This window comes from Berghia stephanieae, chromosome 7, assembly GCF_034508935.2.
Source record: "Berghia stephanieae isolate SIO BIC M18660-M18661 chromosome 7, UCSD_Bste_1.3, whole genome shotgun sequence".
NCBI lineage: Eukaryota > Metazoa > Mollusca > Gastropoda > Nudibranchia > Aeolidiidae > Berghia > Berghia stephanieae.
The window spans coordinates 33,535,826-33,557,794 of NC_088366.1; the positions used below are offsets into that span (position 1 = coordinate 33,535,826).

The following is a 21,969-nucleotide window of genomic DNA, read 5'->3' on the forward strand; positions in this document are numbered from 1 at the left end:
AGAACTTTAAAGTGATCCATTATATATCACTCATGTTTTGACAATTTAAATATTTCAACAACGTGAAAGTTTCTATCTACTCTTTTCTTGTTAATTCTTTTATCATTTTTTGTTTGTTTATTTGTTTGTTTACTTTTTAGATCGGTTATTTTGACTTGCTCCATATCAATTGAATAATATATGTTTTTGTGTTGGACGTGTATGTTTGAGGGTATTTTGTTTATATGTGAATGTGTGTCGTGTATGACTGTGTGTGTAAATATATATTTCTAAATATACTAGATAATTAGAAAGATAGACTAGATAGGTAGAGAGATGGACATATATGATAGATATATAGATAGATAGATGGATAAATAGATAGATAGATAGATAGATAGATAGATAGATAGAGAGATAGACAGACAGACAGATGTATATATATATATATATATATATATATATATATATATATCTATATATATATATATATATATATATATATATATATATAGAGAGAGAGAGAAGAGAGAGAGAGAGAGAGAGAGAGAGAGAGAGGATAGAGAGAGAAATAGATAGTTATATCCCTAGATATTGCATTTAGAAAGTTTCATAACTCCAATTTGATCAATCGGCCCAAGTAATTTATTCTTGTTTACATTTACCTTCCAAGGCATCATCATCCATATCCTCTCCTCCTCATCCTCCTCCTCCTCCTCCTCCTCCTCCTCCTCCTCCTCCCTCCTCCTCCTCCTCCTCCTCCTCCTCCTTCTTCATTTTCTTCTTCTTCTTCTTCTTCTTCTTCTTCTTCTTCTTCTTCTTCTTCTTCTTCTTCTTCTTCTTCTTCTCCTCCTCCTCTTCCCACAACAGACACCCACACAAACACACCCACACAAACACACACACACACACACACACACATTTACATCAGTATTTTCTAGTAAATTCTTCGCTCCTTAATCCAGCGTGTCTTTAACAGAGTTTTCTACCAGGCAAAAGCAAAACAGCTTTTCAATTTCGGACAGAAAACATTTACTTCATATTACATTGATAAACTAAAATGACTCATAACGGTTCAAACTGTCTTGGATCAAAGAGGCCTTCCGTTTAAAACTTTTTGGACCATTAAGTGATCAGCGTCCTCCATAAAAATAGTAGATATAGTTTAATATTACTGCCATAAAAAGGGCATTTTCAAATTTTTGGCCAGAAAAGTAAGCCTTCAAATACCGATTGATTAAAATGACCCCCAACTTGTCAAAAGCTCTCAAACATATTAGGGACGAGTCTTATGGTTAAATTTTCACAAATGAGTTTTGGAGGAATAATAGTCTATTGGTTTTCTGGCCAAAAGGGAGATAACCGTGTTTTGTTAATGAATGGAAGTTGGTAGATAACGACCCTGTTCGTTAGGGAGATCTTTTTAAACAGATGGATGAGATTTTAAAATGTAAAGATTTGAAGACAGTACCGAGGAGAGTAATATTAGGTATAATGAGAAATGGTTTTGTTTTGTCTCAATAGTGTCTCAATAATGTGGTTGTTGGCAACTATGGTAATAATGGTGGTGATGAAGGAGATGTTGTTGTTGATGATGTTGTTGATGATGATGTTGTTGATGATGATGATGATGATGATGATGATGATGATGATGGTGATGATGATGATGATGGTGGTGGTGGTGGTGGTGGTGGTGGTGATGTTGGTGGTAGTGGTAGAGGGTTATTTTGATGATGATGATGATGATGATGATGATGATGATGGTGATGATGGCAGTGTACGGGTGTTTATGATAATACTGCTGCTGCTACTCCTGCTGCTGCTGCTGTTGCTGCTGCTGCTGCTGATGATGATGATGATGATGATGATAATGATGCTGATGATGATGATGATGATGATGATGATGATGATGATGATGATGATGATGATGATGATAGCACGAATCCTTAAGACACGGTATGAATATATTTTATAACCCTCTAACGACATTAAACAACAACCTGTCACAAGGCCTCATCTCAACAATGAAACCAGAGCTCCATTTATTGGTCATGCTAAAGCAGTTATAATGTCTGTGACAGAGATTTTTTTGGTAAAAAAAACAATGATACCTGGAGGTCAGTATATTATTCTATTGTTAGGAAAGATCAACTAACCGGTACAGTAACAGATCGTCCTCGCCAAGGGCGACTTCGTAGAACATTAAAAGAGGATAAAATAATCTTTGCTGTCCATAATGAAAATCGCTTTCTTTCCGCATCTTTGTCGTCTTCTATGCTTGAAATTGAGCTTTTATATAGCGCAATATCCACTAAACATGCTCAAAGCGCTTTACAAGGGGTCCCAGGTCAACAGCAACATTTAACATGTAGGACGGGACATAACGCCTGTTAGGCGATATTACAAATTTTCAGACAAAGACAACGCTGTTAACGGACAGGTACTCATTTTACACCTGAGTACGGTGAGTGAATGTGAGTAAAGAGTCTTTTCCAAGGACTCACCTATGTGCCGAGCGCGAGGCTCGAACCCAGGACCTTCCGATCCGAAAGCGAGTGTCATACCGCTAGACCACATAGCCGCACAAAATTGACGTTTTTTTGCCAGCACCGTATCTTGGCGTTTGTTTGAAAACGGATTGCGGCCATATTATATACCTACAATTTTTAACGAGTCCTGTCTTTTTTAAAAGAACAAAATTAATATATAGATTTCAGTGGGAAACAAACATCTCATTAACAGTGGAATTCGAGTAAATGGAGTAATGTCCTGTTTTCGGAAGAAAACCTCCTTGACCTTGGCAATAAAGATAGGGGAATACGGTGTTATCCTTTTAAAGGTCTGATAATGTGTGTATAAAACAGTGCCAGACAAAACGAGAAAGAAAACTACAAGAAATAAAAGCCATCCTCCAAAAAAAAAAAAAACAGTCTTTCCAGTACCTGCTTCCAAATTTATCATTTTCATCGTTTTAAAGTTGAAAGATATTGTCCAGATACAACTGTGGAACTTCCTAATCACGGAGACGGTTCAGTTACGATTTAGGGAGGGATTATTGAAAATTCGAAAGCAGATTTAGTGCAAATGCTTTAAAAATGCCAACAAATACATTAGAACGACATTAAAGCCACAAAGCGGTTTGGAACTGTCATTTACTTTGAAAATTTACTTCAAGTTGAGGCTCATTTTTTTTTATTTTAGTCATTTTCTTTTATTAATGGTGCGTGTTTTTCTAGTTTTTCTCAGCTGTCCCTCTATCAAAAGTTGTAAAAATTTGTGTCAACCTTCGAATCAATTTGTCCAATCTATCTATAAAAAAAATTACTTTAAAACCGCTGTCATAAAAGTAGAGATTTTACACTGTTATATATGTAAAGTTACGCACCCCACAAAGTATGAGATGAATTCATTGTTTTTCCAAAAACGCGGTAGTTCCGGCTAGTGATTATGAGTTCACGCCATACTAGTTTCCGAATAAAAGCAATGCGCTTTAACTGTTGTAAAGTTACAACTTATGCAGTTTGCATCCAATTTTGTATTTATGAGTTAATGCATTTTATCTACATTATGTAGCAATGACCAAAGATTGATATAAAATATCTAGCTTTAAAACATTTGAAATAGTGATATATACTCGAAATTGTCAAATTAACGATGAATGCTGTTTACATAACTGAAAAATTGTATCTATTCACGAACGTTTTTTTTTTAAAGCTGCGATATCGATAAGCCATTAAGGAGGACGGCTATGGAATTGGAATTTCACAATCAACCCTGACATTTGCATGATGACTTTCTACTTTTGACCAGTCTACAAAAAAACAAAACAAATCAAAAACAACAATTATGTGATCTTTGGCATAACCACAATTTCTCAAAATTTTGCAATTAAAATAATGTTGGAAGCGCTTAATATTCACTATCATTTGAATTCATTAGTAATGTGTATTGATAGTTATAAAATGTAGATGTGTCTGATAGTTAAGGATTGCCATTCGTTCCTTCATATTCAGATACTGTTTGAACTGTATATACGTTTCAATTAACCGAACATTCCATTTTAACAAATTCCCTCAAAAGGGATAAGCCGAAAATTCGTAATTACAGTAGTAAATCATCTATGAGTTCCGATCCTTACCAGTTATCGATTTTGATATAGTTGTAATAAGCGAAATCCTTTCTTATTGTTTTAAAATTCATGAAAAATATTTTTTAATTAAAACAAATGGATTCAAAGGTTCATGCAAATTTTTTGCAGCTGTGCATTGAGGGACAGTTGAGAAAAAGAAGAAAAAGACGCGCCACTTATTAAAATTCTGACTGTAATATTTGACATGAAAGTTTGCACGCTGATTTTTAATGGTGTATTCAATTTCCGTAGTAACTTACAGCTGATCAATCTATCACCACGATGATCTATAATTAAACACTGTTTAAAGCATGCTTTCTTTTAACATGACGTCTATCTATATTTATTTCTACTTTTTTGTTGTGATAACCGTCAGTTCGGATGTTTTTCTAATGTTTGACTTGCTAGTTCCCCACAGAAATCATCAAATCATTGCAGCACACCGACTGCCGTGGCTCTGTGCTTTTAACTGGTATCAGAGAAACGGTTTGAAACCGAGATGAAAAATGGCGATTTATATCTGTAAGAGAAAATTGCAAAACATTATGCGAACAAAGAGCCAATTATCCAAACATTGTTGGAAAAAAAAAAGAACAGAAAATGTCTGAAAGATTTGAAAAAGAAAAGGTAGAGGGGGTAAGTAATTATGTGTGTTATAATGTATCAGGACAACTTGAAAATCAAAGTATAATGGATATTTTATTAAAATCTAGTCCCCTTGCATTTTACTTCTAGGGAATTTGGTATGTTCCTTTTGTATTTGACTGTATTGGATAGTTTAATAATACGTTTGTTTGCTGCTGTACGTAAGAGGTTGTCAATTTTAAAATAAGAAAAAAATTACTAACCTATTTCAATATCCGGTAGGAGATCCTTCCTTGCGTTTATCTCATCCAAAGCAAATAAAATTGCCACCATATTCTCCAATGATTGAAAATTTGCTATTTCTGGGCTGCATATTCTCTCTGATGGGGAATCATACATTTGACTTTTCTCACTTCTGGTGAAAAAAGTGGTGCTAGGTGTAGTTGTTGGCGAGGATGGAGTTGTTTTCTCCGATTGTGTTGTTCCAGAGACAGATCTTTTGTTGCTATGAGACTCATGATTAATATTTGGATTGTTTTCCAACTTGAGATGTGTCGGAGTAGCCATCTTTCCTCGAAGGTCAAATTGTTTGACCTTCGAGCTTTTAGGTTGTGAGCAATGTTTCCTGTATTCTCTAATATCAAGAACTGTGCTACAATTTATATTGCTGATCACGTCATTCCTTACATTTTGTGAAAATCCATCCTGCACTGATGCCATAGGATTATTTGATTCAGTAGATATAATCTTTGATTCTGAATCGTCAACAATTAATGGCATTTCGGAGGGAAGTTCTTTGATTTTTGAGTTGGATTTATATTGCGTTTCTTGTCTTGCACCATAACCGTCCCTAGCTTCCAAATCGCCAATATTTTTATTATCATTCTGACTTTCCTTAACAAAACGTGACCTTTCACTTTCTTTCCCGGATGTGGCAACATTAGTTCCTGTTTCCGGTGCCGGAGTGGCGTTGGTTTTAAACCTAGAACGTGAAATTTTGCCATCGTTCATACGGTATTTGCCATGAATAGACAGTATGGCTCCCAAGTTGATATCACCCTCTTTTGTAAATTGATATTTGTCGTCGAAAACTTCTGAAGGAAAGGCTTGAACTTTTGAGACAACTAAAATTACCATCCAATAAAATAATAGAAAATTGACCAGAAGGCAATGAAACCGCGATGATAATTTGTTTGAAGATATCATATTTTCGGTGAAAGTGACAGCTGTGATCGAAAATCAAATCGCATGCTAAGTCTAAACAATATTGTCTAAAGTGTATAAATCTACTACTTGTTAATTAAATGCAGAATTTATTTTTCAGAGGGCACAATCAAAAGCTAACCGGAAAAAGGCCTGACATGCCGAAAACACTGAAGTATCACGTAATATACATCGTGAAAAGTAAGCGCATGACTCGTTGCGTAGCTGATGACACGTTTTAACTAATGAAGTCTACGAAAACAAGCGAAGTTCAAGAAATGAAAGACTTCTTTGAACCGGCATATTCCAAAATTTTAATGGTTTTAATTGTGACATATACCATTCCATAGTGCCATACGGAATATAGGTTGACTGATAGACACTTCTTGGTTGAATGTTTTGGTCTAATAGTGATGCATGTGTTATTGTTGGGATCATGCAAGATGGATAATTCGACATTGTTCACATTTTCCTGAGTCGTCCCTAGGTCTCCAGAACTCAGAAGGAAAGGCTGGCATTATTTCATCACCTGTTTAAAACAGAAAAAAACCCATTAAAAATACATATAATTATCTTTCAATGTATAATCTGTTAACTGCCGTACTTTGGAAAAACACATATTTTAAAATTTCGTCGAAAACTTTGTCTTTCAAACATCGATCGATTTAAATGACCCTCATCTTGGCAAAAACTTTCAAACCTAATATTTGAAGGACGAGTTGTATGTAGGACTTTATTTTTAAATACGAGTGCGTCTGTTGTCTGGTTAAATACATTAAGGTACATAGAGCATGTATAGATAGTTCGAAGTTGACGTCATCGGGTGCCATCCGCGTTTATGAGTAATGCTCACTGAACTGTATTAACCTGACTATAAACGTTCATGGATACAAACAGTTTTGTGTGTTGGTCCGTTATACTTCCGGATGGCAATGTTATGAGCTTTTTAGCCAAGTGCATACTATCTATAGATAGTTCGAAGTTGACGTCACTCGGGTCTTTGTTATTGTTTTTGCCATCCACTCTTATGAGTAATTCTCACTTAACAGTATTATCCAGACTATAAAAGTTCATGGTTGCACAGAGATATGTGTGTTGGTCCGTTATACTTCCGGATGGCAATGTTGTGAGCTTCTTAGCCAAGGGCACACTATCTATATAATACGGATTCTTCTAGAAAGGGTTAAGAATCCATGCTGTGTGATCAAACGCAAGATGGAAATTAAATGGATAGCTTTTGAAAAATCATTTTAAAGAAAGATAGATAAACAATGAGAACATTTATAATACACATCTCAACGACTGATTATACATGCTTGGTGAGCTTTAGAATGATTTATCCATGCAGGCCATTGGGGACCAAATATCCATCTTTTAACGGTATACGCTATCTATTTGAATCTCTTTAGTACTAGCACTCACTAACAATATCACTTTCTGCTTACAGCAAGGACACTTATTCACATCTAAGTCGGGTGTGATATAGTGTGGGATATACCTTATGCAAGGACACAACGCCAGGGCCAGATTATTCCTGTCATTATCACTCATCCGGTATTTGGCGCGCTCAACATCGCTGGAGTTATGTTTTTTTCATTTGGCTACCACTCAAACCGCATTCGGTCTAAACTATTTATAAAAGTAATCCTCTGGAGCCATTAGGCCCACGGAGCCGGAGTTTATCCAGGTCTCTTTAGCGTGAAACGGACAAAAGCAATTGCTGGATACCGTTTTGATCGGACGCTAGTCTATTGCAAAGTACTTTTCACCAGATCTAACAGACCCAGCTGCCCCAATCACTTGTAGGTTGACAAAAAGGGGTCGGAAACAAAAATCTGTACTTCACCCGGGACCGATCAAGGTCCCTTTGCGTGTGAAGCGAGTGCTCTACCAATCAATCTTTCGGGACATCCCTGTATTTTATAAGTAGGACCAAAAAGCCTTTTACACTTCAGACAATCCATCAACCACAATTTAACCACCACGCCTTGACCTAGATTTTATTTTGTGATATAAATCGACACATCAACGGATTCCTCTTACTTGGAATCACCGTGGAAGAGAACTCCAGTCACGAAATAGATATCGTGTTACCGAGTATGACAAATTATATTTCTCTCATTTGACCAATCGTCTCCGACCTTCCAACGAACGCGATAACTCAATCAGTCGCTGAAGTACACTTTCAAATTAAATGGGGGTTTCCAGGCCAAATTATTATACTTCACTTAATACTAATACTAGAACAGACGTGATGGAATCCTGGAACATTTTCCGTGGCTTTTAAAAAAAGACGTAATAAGGTTTTGTCGTGATAAAAGGGTGAGTGACAATTATTTATTTTTAAAAGTTTTTTTGGGTTTTTTTTTTTCAATCAGTCGAAATTCAAATTTTTAATGCTATGCGTTTAGGTAGAATGCTCACAAAATCAGGATATGAAGTACAAAACACAAAACTGCGTGTAACCTCGATCCTTTATAGTCTGACTGATATAGATAGTTCGAAGATGTCACTCAGGTCTTTGTTATTGTTTTTTGCCATCCGCGTTTATGAGTAATGCCCACTGAACTGTATTAACCCAACTATAAACGTTCATGGATACACACAGTTTTGTGTGTTGGTCCGTTATACTTCCGGATGGCAATGTTATGAGCTTCTTGGCCAAGCGCATGCTATCTATAATTTAGTGAGAACTAATCACCAAATGGCTGTCTAAAACATTCGAAATTGACATAATTAAATTAGTAAAAACTAATCATAAATATGGCTGTTTAAAAACAATAACAAATAGCTGAATGGCATCAATTTCGTTCCTTCTATACCAGATTTATTCCGAGGAACAGAAATGTGACCAACTGTCTCAAAACGGTATTATGGTGAACTAAATGCTCAAGACTGAATTTCAAGTTTATAGTTATACTAGAACAGACGTGATGGAGTCCTGGAAAATTTTCCGTAGCTTTTTTTTTGGAAGACTTAATAAGGTTTCGCCGTAATAAATGGGTGAGTGAGAGTTTTTTTTGTTTGTTTTTTTTTTCATTTATTTGAAGTTCAGATTTTTAACACTACGCGTTTAGGTAAAATTCTCACAACATCCATCAGCCGGATATAAGTACAAACACACAAATCTAAGTGTAGCCTTGAACGTTTATAGCCCGATTGATTTAACTTAGTGAGAACTAATCACCAACATGGCTGTAAAAAACAATTATAAAGAGCTGAGTGACGCCAATTTCGTTCCTTCTGCACCAGATTTATTCTGAGAAACAGAAATGTGAACAATCGTCTCAAAACGGTATTATGTCAGGTGAGCATAATGTTTAACACTGAATCGTAAGTTTAGCTTTAAAAATATGTAGTAAGCCTTCTAAGCCACGAGACTCGTTATGGAGCTGGAGTTTATCCAGGCCTCTATATCGTGATACGGATAATAGCAATTGCTGTTTGATGCTTTTTGGATAGGACGCAAGACAAGTACTTTCCGCCGGGTCTAACAGATCAAAGGTGCCCAAACACTGCTCGAGGGGCATGGGGTAGGAAAGAAAATTTGTACTTCACCCAGGATCGATCTAGATCCCTTTGCGTGAAACGAGTGCTCTACCAACTGAGCTATCGGGACATCCCTGTACTACTAATACGTCTTTGGATAAGACGCTAGTCTGTCGCAAAGTAATTTCCGACAGATCTATCGACCCAGCTACCCAGTCACAACTGGGGGAACAGTGGGTGGGGGGGGGGGGGGTGTCAGAAAAATAATATCGACTGCACCCGAGTTCGATCACGGTCCCTTTGCGTGTGAAGTGAGTGCTATTCACCAACTGAGCTATCGGGGCTCCTTATCCAATATGATTTGAAAACTCGATTAGCAGGTTTTGCAAATGAAATTTCAACAATTTTTAATTTCCTGACCCTTATCATCTTGACTTAAAATTATAAAGATCTGAACAAGTGTGTATGAAAGGTGCCAGACAAAGCATGAAAGAAAAATAGAAGAAAAAAACCATCCCAAAAAATCGACCTATGCTAGGCATCGAACCTCAGACCTTCTGATTACCAGTCAGACGTACTACCATTACACGTATAATGGTAGAACGTCTGACCGGCAATCAGAAGGTCTGAGGTTCGTTCCCCAGTCGAGGTAGACTGATTTTTTTGGGATGTTTTTTTATTCTTCTATTTTTTCTTTCTTGCTTTGTCTGGCACCTTTCATACAAACTTATTCAGGTCTTTATCTTATACTGGTTTTTGCTATTTTTTCCCTTTAATTTGATATCTTAAAATTATCTTTTATTTATCTAGTTCACTCTGTTACACTACAAGATTGACGCGGTTGATTATAAATTGTTTTTTCCCCAATATGTTTCAGGTTCGAATCATCTTGTGGGCGTTTCAAAGTTGGATCTTTGGAAAAGGTTATGTACTCATAATCTTATGGTCTCACGAAATTCGGGTGTAAAATGAGTATCTGGTCAGTAAAAGCGTAATTATAGAATAAGATTAAAATTGTAATAGCGCCTCACAACAGTAATCGTGTCTCGTTTTATATAACGCAATGTTCATTATTTAGTATGCTCAAAGTATTTTACAACAGCAACAACGTAGTTTACATGACGGGACATAATGCCTGCGAGGTGCTCTTACAATTTTTGTACCACAGAGACGATGCTGTTACCGACCGGATACTCATTTTACACCAGAGTGTGGTGAAAGAATTTGAGTAAAGCGTCTTTTCCCAGGACACAACTTTGCGCCGCCATAGCGGGACTTGAACCGAGGAGAGTCAAGTCAGAAGCCGAGTGTCATAACACAAGACCTTGAAGCAGTAGTCCGGCGATTGCATAAGATTATGAAGACTTTTAGGGTTATCATCCGACATTTTGGATCCGATCTAGTCTAAGGATTTTAAACAAAGATATCCATTACATTTATGACCATGCATCTCAATCTTGTTTCATTATGCGTGCCTGATGTTAAGAATTGACTATGTAGTCTTGGTCATAAAAAACTAGTTAAGATTCAATTAGTTGATCCCACGCCACCTAGTCAGACAAAAAGACATGAGGTATTTAATAAATATTCGTATTTCACGTGTCATTAGGGAAGAAAAGTCGTGACATCAAATCCTCTACTCCTTGGATTCATAAATCCTTGGAAGTGTGTATGGAGCCAGTCATTCGGAGTAGCCTACTAATAATGAATTGGTTACAGAAAGGTGGCATAACTATTTCAGTCGCAGGGTGTATAGGCAGATTCTTCAGATTGCGGGACGTAAATGAGCTAGGATGGATAATCTTTATAGATAGTATGCAGATGACGTCACTCAGGCCTTTGTTATTGTGTGTGCCATCCGCGTTTGTGAGTTGTTCTCACTAAACTGTATTAACAAGACTATAAAAGTTCATGGTTACACAGAGTTTGTGTGTTGGTCCGTTATACTTCCAGATGGCAATGTTGTGAACTCCTTGGCCAAGCGCATTCTATCTATATGTATTGACGACCAGTGTATATTTAGATTAGAAAATAAGATCCCATCACTCTGACACCAGATGATGAATAGGGATGATCTATTTTACATTTCCATGTGTTCGAGGTCATTAGTCACATTGCAAAATGTGCTCAGAGTGACCCACATAGTGAAAAGTGTTCACAGCTTTTGAAATATTGAATATCATGATTGGTCATTTTGTTGAGCTTGACACACGGATATGTTTATCTATAACTTTCGTAAACAAAACAGCGTGTTTACATTTATTGAGAAATTTCCAATCCTTGAACAACAACATATCATGTTATCGATGGCAAGGTTGAACGAAAACTTGAATAAAGATCGTTACCATTACACAGTCCTTCGGAATAGTAGTTTTATAAATAGTAAATAGAACGAACATTGACTCAGCTCTTTTAAAAATATTTTAGCCAGCCATTTTTATGGAGTAGTTCTCAGAAAACTGTATCAATCGGACTATAAACGTTTAAGGTAACATAGCGTTTTTGTATGTTGGTATGTTATATCTGGCTGGCGAAATGTGAGCTTTTTGGCCTAGCGCAATGCATCAATGCTGAAATAGGAACACGATTTTGACATCCCACGTTTCTTTCCTTTAAATATAAACAAAGCAATATCCATACGGTGACTTTTTTATTTTTCGATTTGACAACTTTACAAAACACGAGCTTCCCAATATTCTAATTCTAGAAAGTCTATCTAATTGTCTGCAATGAAAACGTGCACATCGACCAGGACAATTTCACATTGCATTCTATTTTTTTTTCTTCTCAATTTTGTTAAATAAAACCGCATCTCTGAAGAACATTTTTATCATTATTGGGATTTTGAGATAACAATGAATCATTAATAATAACGAGCTCTAAAAGCTATATTGTGATTTGTGTGAGTATTGTATCTAATCTTAAAAATTAATAAGGACAATGAATGGTGTACTGTTACACTTGTTTAGAAAATTTTGGTCTCCATAAAAATCACAATTTGTTATTAAACCGGAATCTTTTCACGGATAACAAAAAGATCAGTCGAAACCCAGGGCCTTCTAAAAATAGTTTTGGCTTACAATATCTAGTTTTTAATATCATTTAATGATTGCGATATGGGATAAAACAGGTAGAAAATTCGTGTCTTTTATTACAGTTTATTATTTCACTCGTTATAATAAAACCTTGTAATGATGCTCGTTAAATCTAGCTTCAATACAGGTTTTAATATAGCTCATAAAATGAATACCATAATAAAAGACACACATTGATTATCTGTTATTTATTGATGAGAGTGAGTGGTCGTCGTTGAATAAACTGCGACAAAATAAAGAACAGGCATTAGTAAAAAAAAATTGAGTTTTTATATGGCGCAATATCCACTAAACGTTCTCAAAGCGCTTTACAAAGGGTCCCTGACCAACAGCAACACGTAACAAGTAGAACGAGACATGACGCCTGTTAGGCGATATTACAATTTTTTTAGGACAGAGACAACGCTGTTAACGGCCAGTAGTCATTTTATACCTGAGTACCGTGAGATAATTTGAGTAAAAAGCCTTTTCCAAGGACTCAACTATGCGCCGAGCAAGGCTTGAACCCAGGACCTTCCGATCCGAAAGCGAGTGTCATACCACAAGACCACATAGTAGATAAAGATCTGAAAAAGTGTGTATGGAACAGTGCCAGAGAAAGCAGAGAGAAAAGGATTGTCACAACTATCAGGTCAACCGCTGTGATGTAATGGTAGTAGGTCTGACTGGTAACCAGGAGGTCTGAGGTTTGATTCCCACTCGACGCAGGCTAATTTTTTTGGATAATTTTATTCTGATATTTTTCTATCTCCCTTTTCCGGCACTGTTTTTATACTCATATTTTAAAATCTTTAATAACCCATAACAAACGTTAATTTCGTAATGTGTATTTACGACTTTGACTTGGATTTATACTCCCTTCTTTCGGTTATTTTGATGTAAGACGATTGACGTGATGGGTCGCATAATGTGTAAACAACTAATAATAACAGGAAGAAAAGGACAAAAAACGAATAGGCTACTTGTAAATATATATATATATATATATATATATATATATATAATATATATATGTGTGTGTGTGTGTGTGTGTGTGTGTGTGTGTGTATCAGGTGGTCATAATAAACGCGCCGCTATTTATTTATTTCTATTTTTTTAAATTATGAAGATATCTTTTTCAAATTTTTACTATTAGAACTCTTCTTTATTAATAGAATTAGAAAATATCAAAATAATTAGATTCATGTTGCGCGTTGTAAATTTTTAAAGAAGACATATTGCTTTGCCTGGGAAACTCATCATTACATCATTACAAGCTGATCATTACATATAACTATTGAAAGAAAATATTTTATCAGACTGTAAACACCTATATCCAGGAAGGAATCTCATTTTTCAACAAGATGGTGCTAAATCCCATATGAACAAAAGAACACAAGCTTTTCTTCGAAGTAAGAATATTTATTTCATAGAGAAAGACAACTGGCCGCCTCAACCACCTGCCTGAGTCCATGGATTACGCAATTTGGAATTCTTTGACAGAGAAGGATTATAGTGGACAAAGATCTGCATTCACAGAAGAAACCTTATGCTGGGAGGAGATAACCATTGAGGAAATTTGGATGTGCATTTCAAGTTGGAACAAGAGACTATGTTGGATCCTTATAGAGGACGGCAGTGCTATAGATCACTTGAGTGTTAACTTTGTAATCGTTGGACCAAAATAAGCATGTGAGTGTGCTTTATAGACGATTTCCTACATGATGAGGAGAAATATGATGAAAATAAAGTTTATGGTGACATATCTAATTAATGTTTGATAAAATGGCAACGAATACTAGATCGCCATATCGTCGCCATTTTACTCTCTGCATTGCAATGTTGCGTCGTTTTTCTATAAGATTGTATTTCTGAACACGGTTTTGAAAAAATCACTGAACTGTATCTTTTTTGTTTCTCAATACATATTCATGTCATTCTGACAGTCTGCGTTTAAGGATTTGTTTTATTTGTATTTTGAATTTAAAAGAAATTCAATGAAGAGTCTCAAAGATACAAGTCGACACACACACACGCACACACACACACACACACATATATATATATATATATAATTATATATGTGAATGTGTGTGTGTGTGTATGTACGTATGTATGTCTGTCTGTATTAATGTATTTATATATATATATATATATATATATATATATATATATATATATATATCAAGGACAACTATACTGAAAGGACAATCATATGGAATCTTCAGGCAACGCTAGTGGGGGCCAACAACAAAATATAGAAAATTTACACCAAAATAACAGCAGGGGCATTATATGGCAAGATCTACCTTTTTAGAGAGTAATTGTGAATTCTGGGTCCAAAAAAATATTTAATGATTATTATTATCAGCAGTGAATAGGAGTAGCCAAGAAACGGAAAGGATGAGTAGTTAGATATTCTAAAAGCTGACCTTATAGTTATAGTGATTGATTCAGGATGATTTCTTTAGAAGCTTGATTAATGAATGTACATGTAATGTGATTATGAGGAAGAGGATGAACAATTAGATGAAGGGGAAAGGAGATGTACAATATCAACAAAGGGAGGTAATCTGCGGAGGATGATCCCAAGAAAAATATGAATACCGAAATATCTACTAAGGGATGCACTACATATAGTAGTTGTAATTAGGATCTCTCGAATTTATTAATTTTTTGAACACTATTTCATCCCTATAAGGGATGATCGGTCTGCCAGGTAGAATTTTCATTGGAACACCTGCAGACCAATGTCTTTCACAGATAACAAATTTTGTCGGATGTGGCTCAATATCATCACGAGGAGGGATTTGTTTAACCATGTTTACCGGTCTGGTTCCTCTTTATAGGCAATCTGAACACACAACATTTGTTGGCTTTATTGTAGTTACCATTGTAATTCGCAACACCACAATTTTCCCCATCTTGAATTTGCTAACAAATCACGTCCATGAACATCAGACCCACAAGAGGCAAAAGTTCATGTGAGGAAAAACATTCAGAGTACTGGTTCATTCAATATAGTCAATGGAGTAGCATCAAATTCATAGTTCCATTCCATTCCATATTCATAGAGTTAATATATAATAATAAAGTAACATATCAGATCAATATATATTTAGAGTACAATAGTCGGATTTTTAATAAGGGGCGCGTCTTTTTCTTCTTTTTCTCAGCTAGCTGTTCACGATGTACAGCTGCAAAAATTTGTATGAAACTCTGGATCATTTTGTCTTAATAAAAATGTTTTATCACGACTTTTAAAAAAATACAATAGGAAAGTATTTCGCTTATTACAGCTATATTAAAATCGATAACGGGTGAGGATCTGAACTCAAAAATGATTTATAGTGTCGAAATTATGATTTTCCGCTTATCCATTTTGAAAGAATTTGTTAAAATGGAATGTTCAGTTAATTGAAACTTATATGATGTTCGTACAGAATCTGAATATGAAGGAACGACAGACAAGTTTACATTTTAAAACAATCAATATACGTGTTTGATGAATACAAATAAAAGTGAACATTACGCACTTCCAACATTATTTTGAGTTCAAAGTTTTGAGGAATAGCTTGGTATTTATGCCAAAGAGGATTACATAAATTTAATGTAGACCAGTCAAAAGTAGAAATTCATCAATTTATGATACAGTGTTTCCACAAAATGTGCTTGTGTTCAACAACAGCGTAACAACAATAACATGCAAAACTCAGAGTTGATTGTGAAATTCCAATTCCATAGATATCCTCTTTAATGGCTTATCGATAGATACAAGTAGACTTCTTTTCGCAGCTTTACGAGAAAGGAACCGATAGAGATTCTGTATCATATCGTATTGTTTAAGAGCTTATTGGTTTAAAAGAAAACTTTAAATGCTGTGTGAATCGGTCATGCATAGATACAATTTTTCAAAGTTAAATATAAACATTCAATGTTTATTTGACAATTTTGAGTATTTAATCACTAGTTCAAATAAGTTAAAACTAGAGATTCATACCAGTCTTCGGTAATTGCGACGTGATGTAAATAAAAAGCAATAAATTATAAAGTCAAAATTGGATGCAAACTACATAAGTTGTTACTTTATGTTAATGTGTTTTGCTTTTATTCGAAAAATAGTAATTTTTGTAATAGTATGATGTGAACTCATAACCACTAGCCGGAACTACTGTGTCACAAGATTTTTTTGAAAAACGATGAAGTCATCTCTTACTTTGTGGTGCGAAACTGTTTAAATATTTAGCAGTGTAAAATCTCTAATTGTATGACAGCGGTTTTAAAGTCGCTTTTTATAGGTTGTGAAGAAGAAATCTTTTTTTGTGATATGGCATCACAATTCAATATGGGCCAAAATCTTTATTCAGTTAAGAGAAATTGATTCGGAGATTGACACAAAGTTTTGCAACTTCTGATAGAGGGACATCTTAGAAAAACTAGAAAAACATGCGCCATTCATAAAACATCTGACTACTATAGTTAATTCCTTACAGTACAGTCAATGAGTAGCATCAGAATCAGATCCATAGTTCCCTTCCATAGTCATAGAGTTGTTTAATAGAGTCTCATCTTAGATCAATGAGACAAAACTATATATTCAGACTACTAGTTCATTCCTTTCAGTCAATGGAGTAGATCAGATCCATAATTCCTTTCCATAGTCACAGAGATAATAGTAATAGTAATAGAGTGAGTGAGTGTAACTGTAACAACAGTAACATCTCAGATCAATGAGGCAAAACTATATATTAAGAGTCTTAGTTACTAGTCCCATACGATTGACAGTCATATCAGCAACACAGATCCATGTAATGGGCATAACTATATATTCAGAGTCAGAGTCCAAGTTCCATCATATATGAATATGATATGGTAATATCAGACCCACTCACTAACTAGCAACTTCTACTAGAAGTTCTATATAGAGTAGAAATAGAACGGACTGTTCAAGATAAAGTTGTGAAGTTGACGTGACGAGCAAAGGGGCCCTCTAGACTTATACACTAGACTAAAACAATAAAGTCAATATTTGTCAGTTAACCATATAGAAAAAATATATAAATATAAAGCCGCAGGCCATAATTCGTAATAAAATAAGGAACAGTAATTTAATCCGATTCGGATTCCGAATCAGGCGGAGTCTGATTCTGATGATCTGTGCGACTCCACAGAACAACACGACAATGGGCCCAACTATCGTCTGCAGGAACTACAGTTGATAATTCTAAACATGTCTCAAATAATTATTGCGCAATTATTATTGGTACTTACCACTTTTCAAAGATCTGGTTCGATAAATTAGCCATAGTTATTAAAAGGTATTGAAATCAGATTCGTACTTTCGATTTCAAAAAAGATAACAAACCCAATCACTCAGTTTGTAAGAGGGCGTCATAGAAAAATAGTTCATACTTTCCTGATAAATTTTTGATAGTTCACTACTTTTTGTATATTTTCATATCATTCAAGACAAAAGAAATAATATTATTTAAAACTTATGGTCGCCAATTAACCAATTTATTATAAAGTACCGAAATTATAAGAACAGAATCAATTATTGCGCATTCAAGGAAATTGTACCAAGGCAGAAAAGCGGTAGTTTTGCTTGAAATCGTTATCCAACCAATGGCCCCCACTAGTGGGGGCTGAAAATCCAAGGCGAGCCTCCTTTCTAAAGCCCTCCTTGATATATATATATAATTAACGAACAGAAGCGTCTCGGGAATTTAAAGTTGCATATGCTCATTTAGCTTGCATGGAGTATAATATCATATTATCTGAATATGCCTATTCAGATTATACAATTAACCACACGCTTGAACGAGATGATTTTGTTCTCTGCATTTAATCAAGCCAGGTTTGCAGACATTCCAGACACACGTGCAGAAACAACTTAATGTCATTTCCATACTGTTCATTTCTATATTTGATTTTATCTGAGCTTTGTATTCCTAATCTGAAGCCTTCACCGAACAAACACATTTATTAACAATGTGCGGGTATGTGGTCTAGTGGTATAACACTCGCTTTAGGATCGGAAGGTCCTGGGTTCGAGCCTCGCTCGGCGCATAGTTGAGTCCTTGGAGCAGGCTCTTTACTCACATTACTCAATTTAACAACGTGAGAATACTCGTCCTTCAAATATAAACCGATCGATTTAAATGAGCCTAATCTTGTTGAAAACTTCCAAACTGGTCTAATTTTTACCAAAGATGAGGGTAACTTTATTTGATCCATCGATATTTGAAAAATAATGTGAAATTGAATGTAAGCTTCAATTTAATATACGAAAACAGATAAAAATGGACGTTTCGGGCTCCTCCTTTATCAACAAAACAGGATGAGTGAAACACTACAGACGAATGAGATAATGCGGTAGTGGAATTTGATAATTGGAGGACGAGTCTAGAGGCCAAAATAATTTTTTTCTAATTTTCTCACAATATTGTCGATTAAATCAATGTTAAACTAGAGCCCATAAGTGGGTTCGGATGTCAGACCTGCATATATGTAAAAGTCGATCTGACCCGTATTTTAATAGGCTAACATATGAAACTGTTTTAACAGAGCATGACATTATGTGTTTAATAAATAATAAATTATGATGCATTCTGCGTTTCGCCGACGAAGAGAGATGAAGTGGATTGGATATAAGGGGAATGGGGTTGTTATTCGATGAAAATGTAAACATGATAATGAAGTGATTGGAACTCCACTCTTGAATCAATTACGATATAATTTGGAGCAAACGGAGGACAAGAAGAAGTAGAGAATGAGTTAGAGGAGCAGGAAGATGAGGGAGAGAAACATGGGGATGAAAATATGGACGAGAGGAGCAGGAAGATGAGGGAGAGAAACGGGGGGATGATGATAAAGAAGAAGACGGAGAGGAGGGAAATGAGAAAAAATTACTGATAGAGGAGGAAGAAAAATAGGAAGCTGAAAAAGAAGAACAAATAAAAATTTACGAAATATGCATGAGGAAGGAGAAATGCATAATCATTTCAACGAAGTAAAACGGGGGAATATAATATATCTAGAGCAATTTCCATTCTTATCCACTCCATCGTCTCTCCCTCCCCAATTCCTCTCTCTCTCTCTCTCTCTCTCTCTCTCTCTCTCTCTCTTTCTCTCTCTCTCTCTCTATTTTGGTTGGTTCTGTCACTTTTTTTCAGCATGGAAATCTAAAGACACGGATGACTTGAACGGTGCTTAATAAATATTATGGTCCATTCTTAGTAAATATAGATAGTATGCAGATGACGTCACTCAGGCCTTTGTTATTGTTTTTGCCATCCGCGTTTGTGAGTTGTTCTCACTAAACTGTATTAACCAGACTATAAAAGTTCATGGTTACACAGAGTTTGTGTGTTGGTCCGTTATACTTCCGGATGGCAATGTTGTGAACTCCTTGGCCAAGCGCATTCTATCTATAGGAGCGAAGTTGACGTCACTCAGCTTTGTTTGCGATTTTGGCTGATTAGTTATCACTCGAATTTATCATTCAGACTATAAACGTTAAAGCTTACACCTAATTGTGTGTGTTAGCATGTTAAATTTGGCTCGCGGATGTTGTGAGTATTTTACCTAAACCCATAGCATCAACAGAGAGTCAAAGGCCAAACTTTGATAAATTAAATGTCTACAATTGTAAATTGGCCTGGCGTCTCGTCTTGTGACAAAATTCAAGCGACATTAAGCGTGGTCAGTGGTTGGATGGATAATCATAATAAGAATATAACGCTGGTCCCGGCGTTGGCCCATGGGCCACTTTGAACATATTTTCTCGTTCAACTCACGTGTGAATAATGACTGACTGATGAGAGACAGTGACGCATTTTACAAAGGGTGCCGATCGGCACTCTAAACCCATTGGAATTTGCCAACAACGGTAGAAATTACCCAACTCCAACTCAAAATCTTCAACAAAAAAAACAAAAAAACAAAAAACAAAAAGAAACCCACGACACATTTTAATAAAACATCTATCAAACCAAAAACAGTTTTAAGTCTTTATTTTGAAAATGATTTCACGTAGAGATGTGGTTGTTTATTTTATTTGATGAGACGTTGAGTGACGGAAGTGAATATCTGTTATGAATCTCGAGGGTGGTCGTCTTCAAAATCTGATTGGAATGAGCTATAAATTCTCTTATTTAAAAAAAAATATTAAAAAATTGAGCTTTATATAGCGCAATATCCACTGAATGTGCTCAAAGCGCTTTACAAGGGGTCCCTGGTCAACAGCAACATTTAACATGTGGACGGACATGTCCCTGTTAGGCGATATTACAATTTTTCGGACAAAGACAACGCTGTTAACGGCCAGGTACTCATTTTACACCTGAGTACGGAGATAATGTGAGCAAAGAGCCTTTTCCAAGGATTCAACTATGCGCCGAGCGCGAGACTCGAACCCAGGACCTTCCGATCCGAAAGCGAGTGTCATACCACTAGACCACATAGCCGCACATACCCCTCTTAACGATATTGGCCGCTTGAACAAGCGACGACACCTTAACCCTTTCCTTACCGAACTTTTTCAGTATTTTCCCAAAATGGCAGGCTTACCCAGCAGAAAAATTGATATTTTAAAACTCAAACAAGCTGTCTACAAAATAACTTTATGTTCTTATTAATTAGACAAAGATCATTATTCAAAGTTTGTGATGCACAAATATATCTGAATAAGAAAAATGTATATTGTGTCGTAACAAATGTGACGATTTTGCTGCGGGTGGTAAGGAGAGGGTTAAAGCACCTTAAAACAAATTTCTATCTTTGTTTGTTTCGAAATAATGGCTGAATTAGGCTTCAAATAAAGAATTAACCAAACCATTAAAAAATTCGACCATTTTCCTAATAAATCATCAATAATATTAAAAAAGGAATAAGCAATGGCATCTCGCTTTGCGCTCTCGAAAAAAAAACAGGTTTTCTAAAATCGAATTTTCTTCCACGTCCGCTTAAGTCCTTATGAGAGCTGGACGTGTCTTACTGCGGTCATAATTTCGCGATTTCTTTATGTTTTGCTCTCAGCAGTCTTTTCTTTATGTTACTTAAACAGTTGTTATCTTTAAAAATATCAAATCAAAAAATTAAGGAGCAGGCACCGGTGTAAGATAAAGATCTGAATACCTTGTCTGGCACCCTTCATACACACTTGTTCAGATCTTGGTCTTTAAAAACTTGAGCCTAAATTACCCTAATATAACTTTCAACAGTTCGGCTGGATTTGATAATAAGAAATCATACAAATACTATCAGTCTTGTGTCAAAAAATAATAATAAATAAACAGAAAAAAAACCCACCAAAAAAAAAAAAAACAGAAAAAAAACCCCACCAAAGAAGCAGAAAAAATTCTCAAAGGGTCAAGTTGGAATCAAGCAAATATTAGACAGTTGCCTTTTAGTTAGATCAAATTGTAAAATACCTATTTTTTCTACATGGCAAGAGATTCTACCAGACTAGATATACAGCATTCTCTTGTTCACTTAATCATTCCCATT

At 35.5% G+C, this 21,969-nt stretch overlaps 1 protein-coding gene across 1 annotated transcript in view; it reads right to left on the reverse strand.

The window, feature by feature from the left end:
• The window catches only part of LOC144977126 (uncharacterized), a 136,651-nt gene that overhangs the window by 72,391 nt on the left and 42,291 nt on the right, over positions 1-21,969 (reverse strand). Inside the window, exon 2 of the mRNA XM_078921953.1 lies at positions 4,957-6,425. Within this exon, the coding sequence (XP_078778079.1) occupies positions 4,957-5,899 (943 nt within the window). The 5' untranslated portion in view covers positions 5,900-6,425. The remainder of the gene's footprint in view (positions 1-4,956; positions 6,426-21,969) is intronic.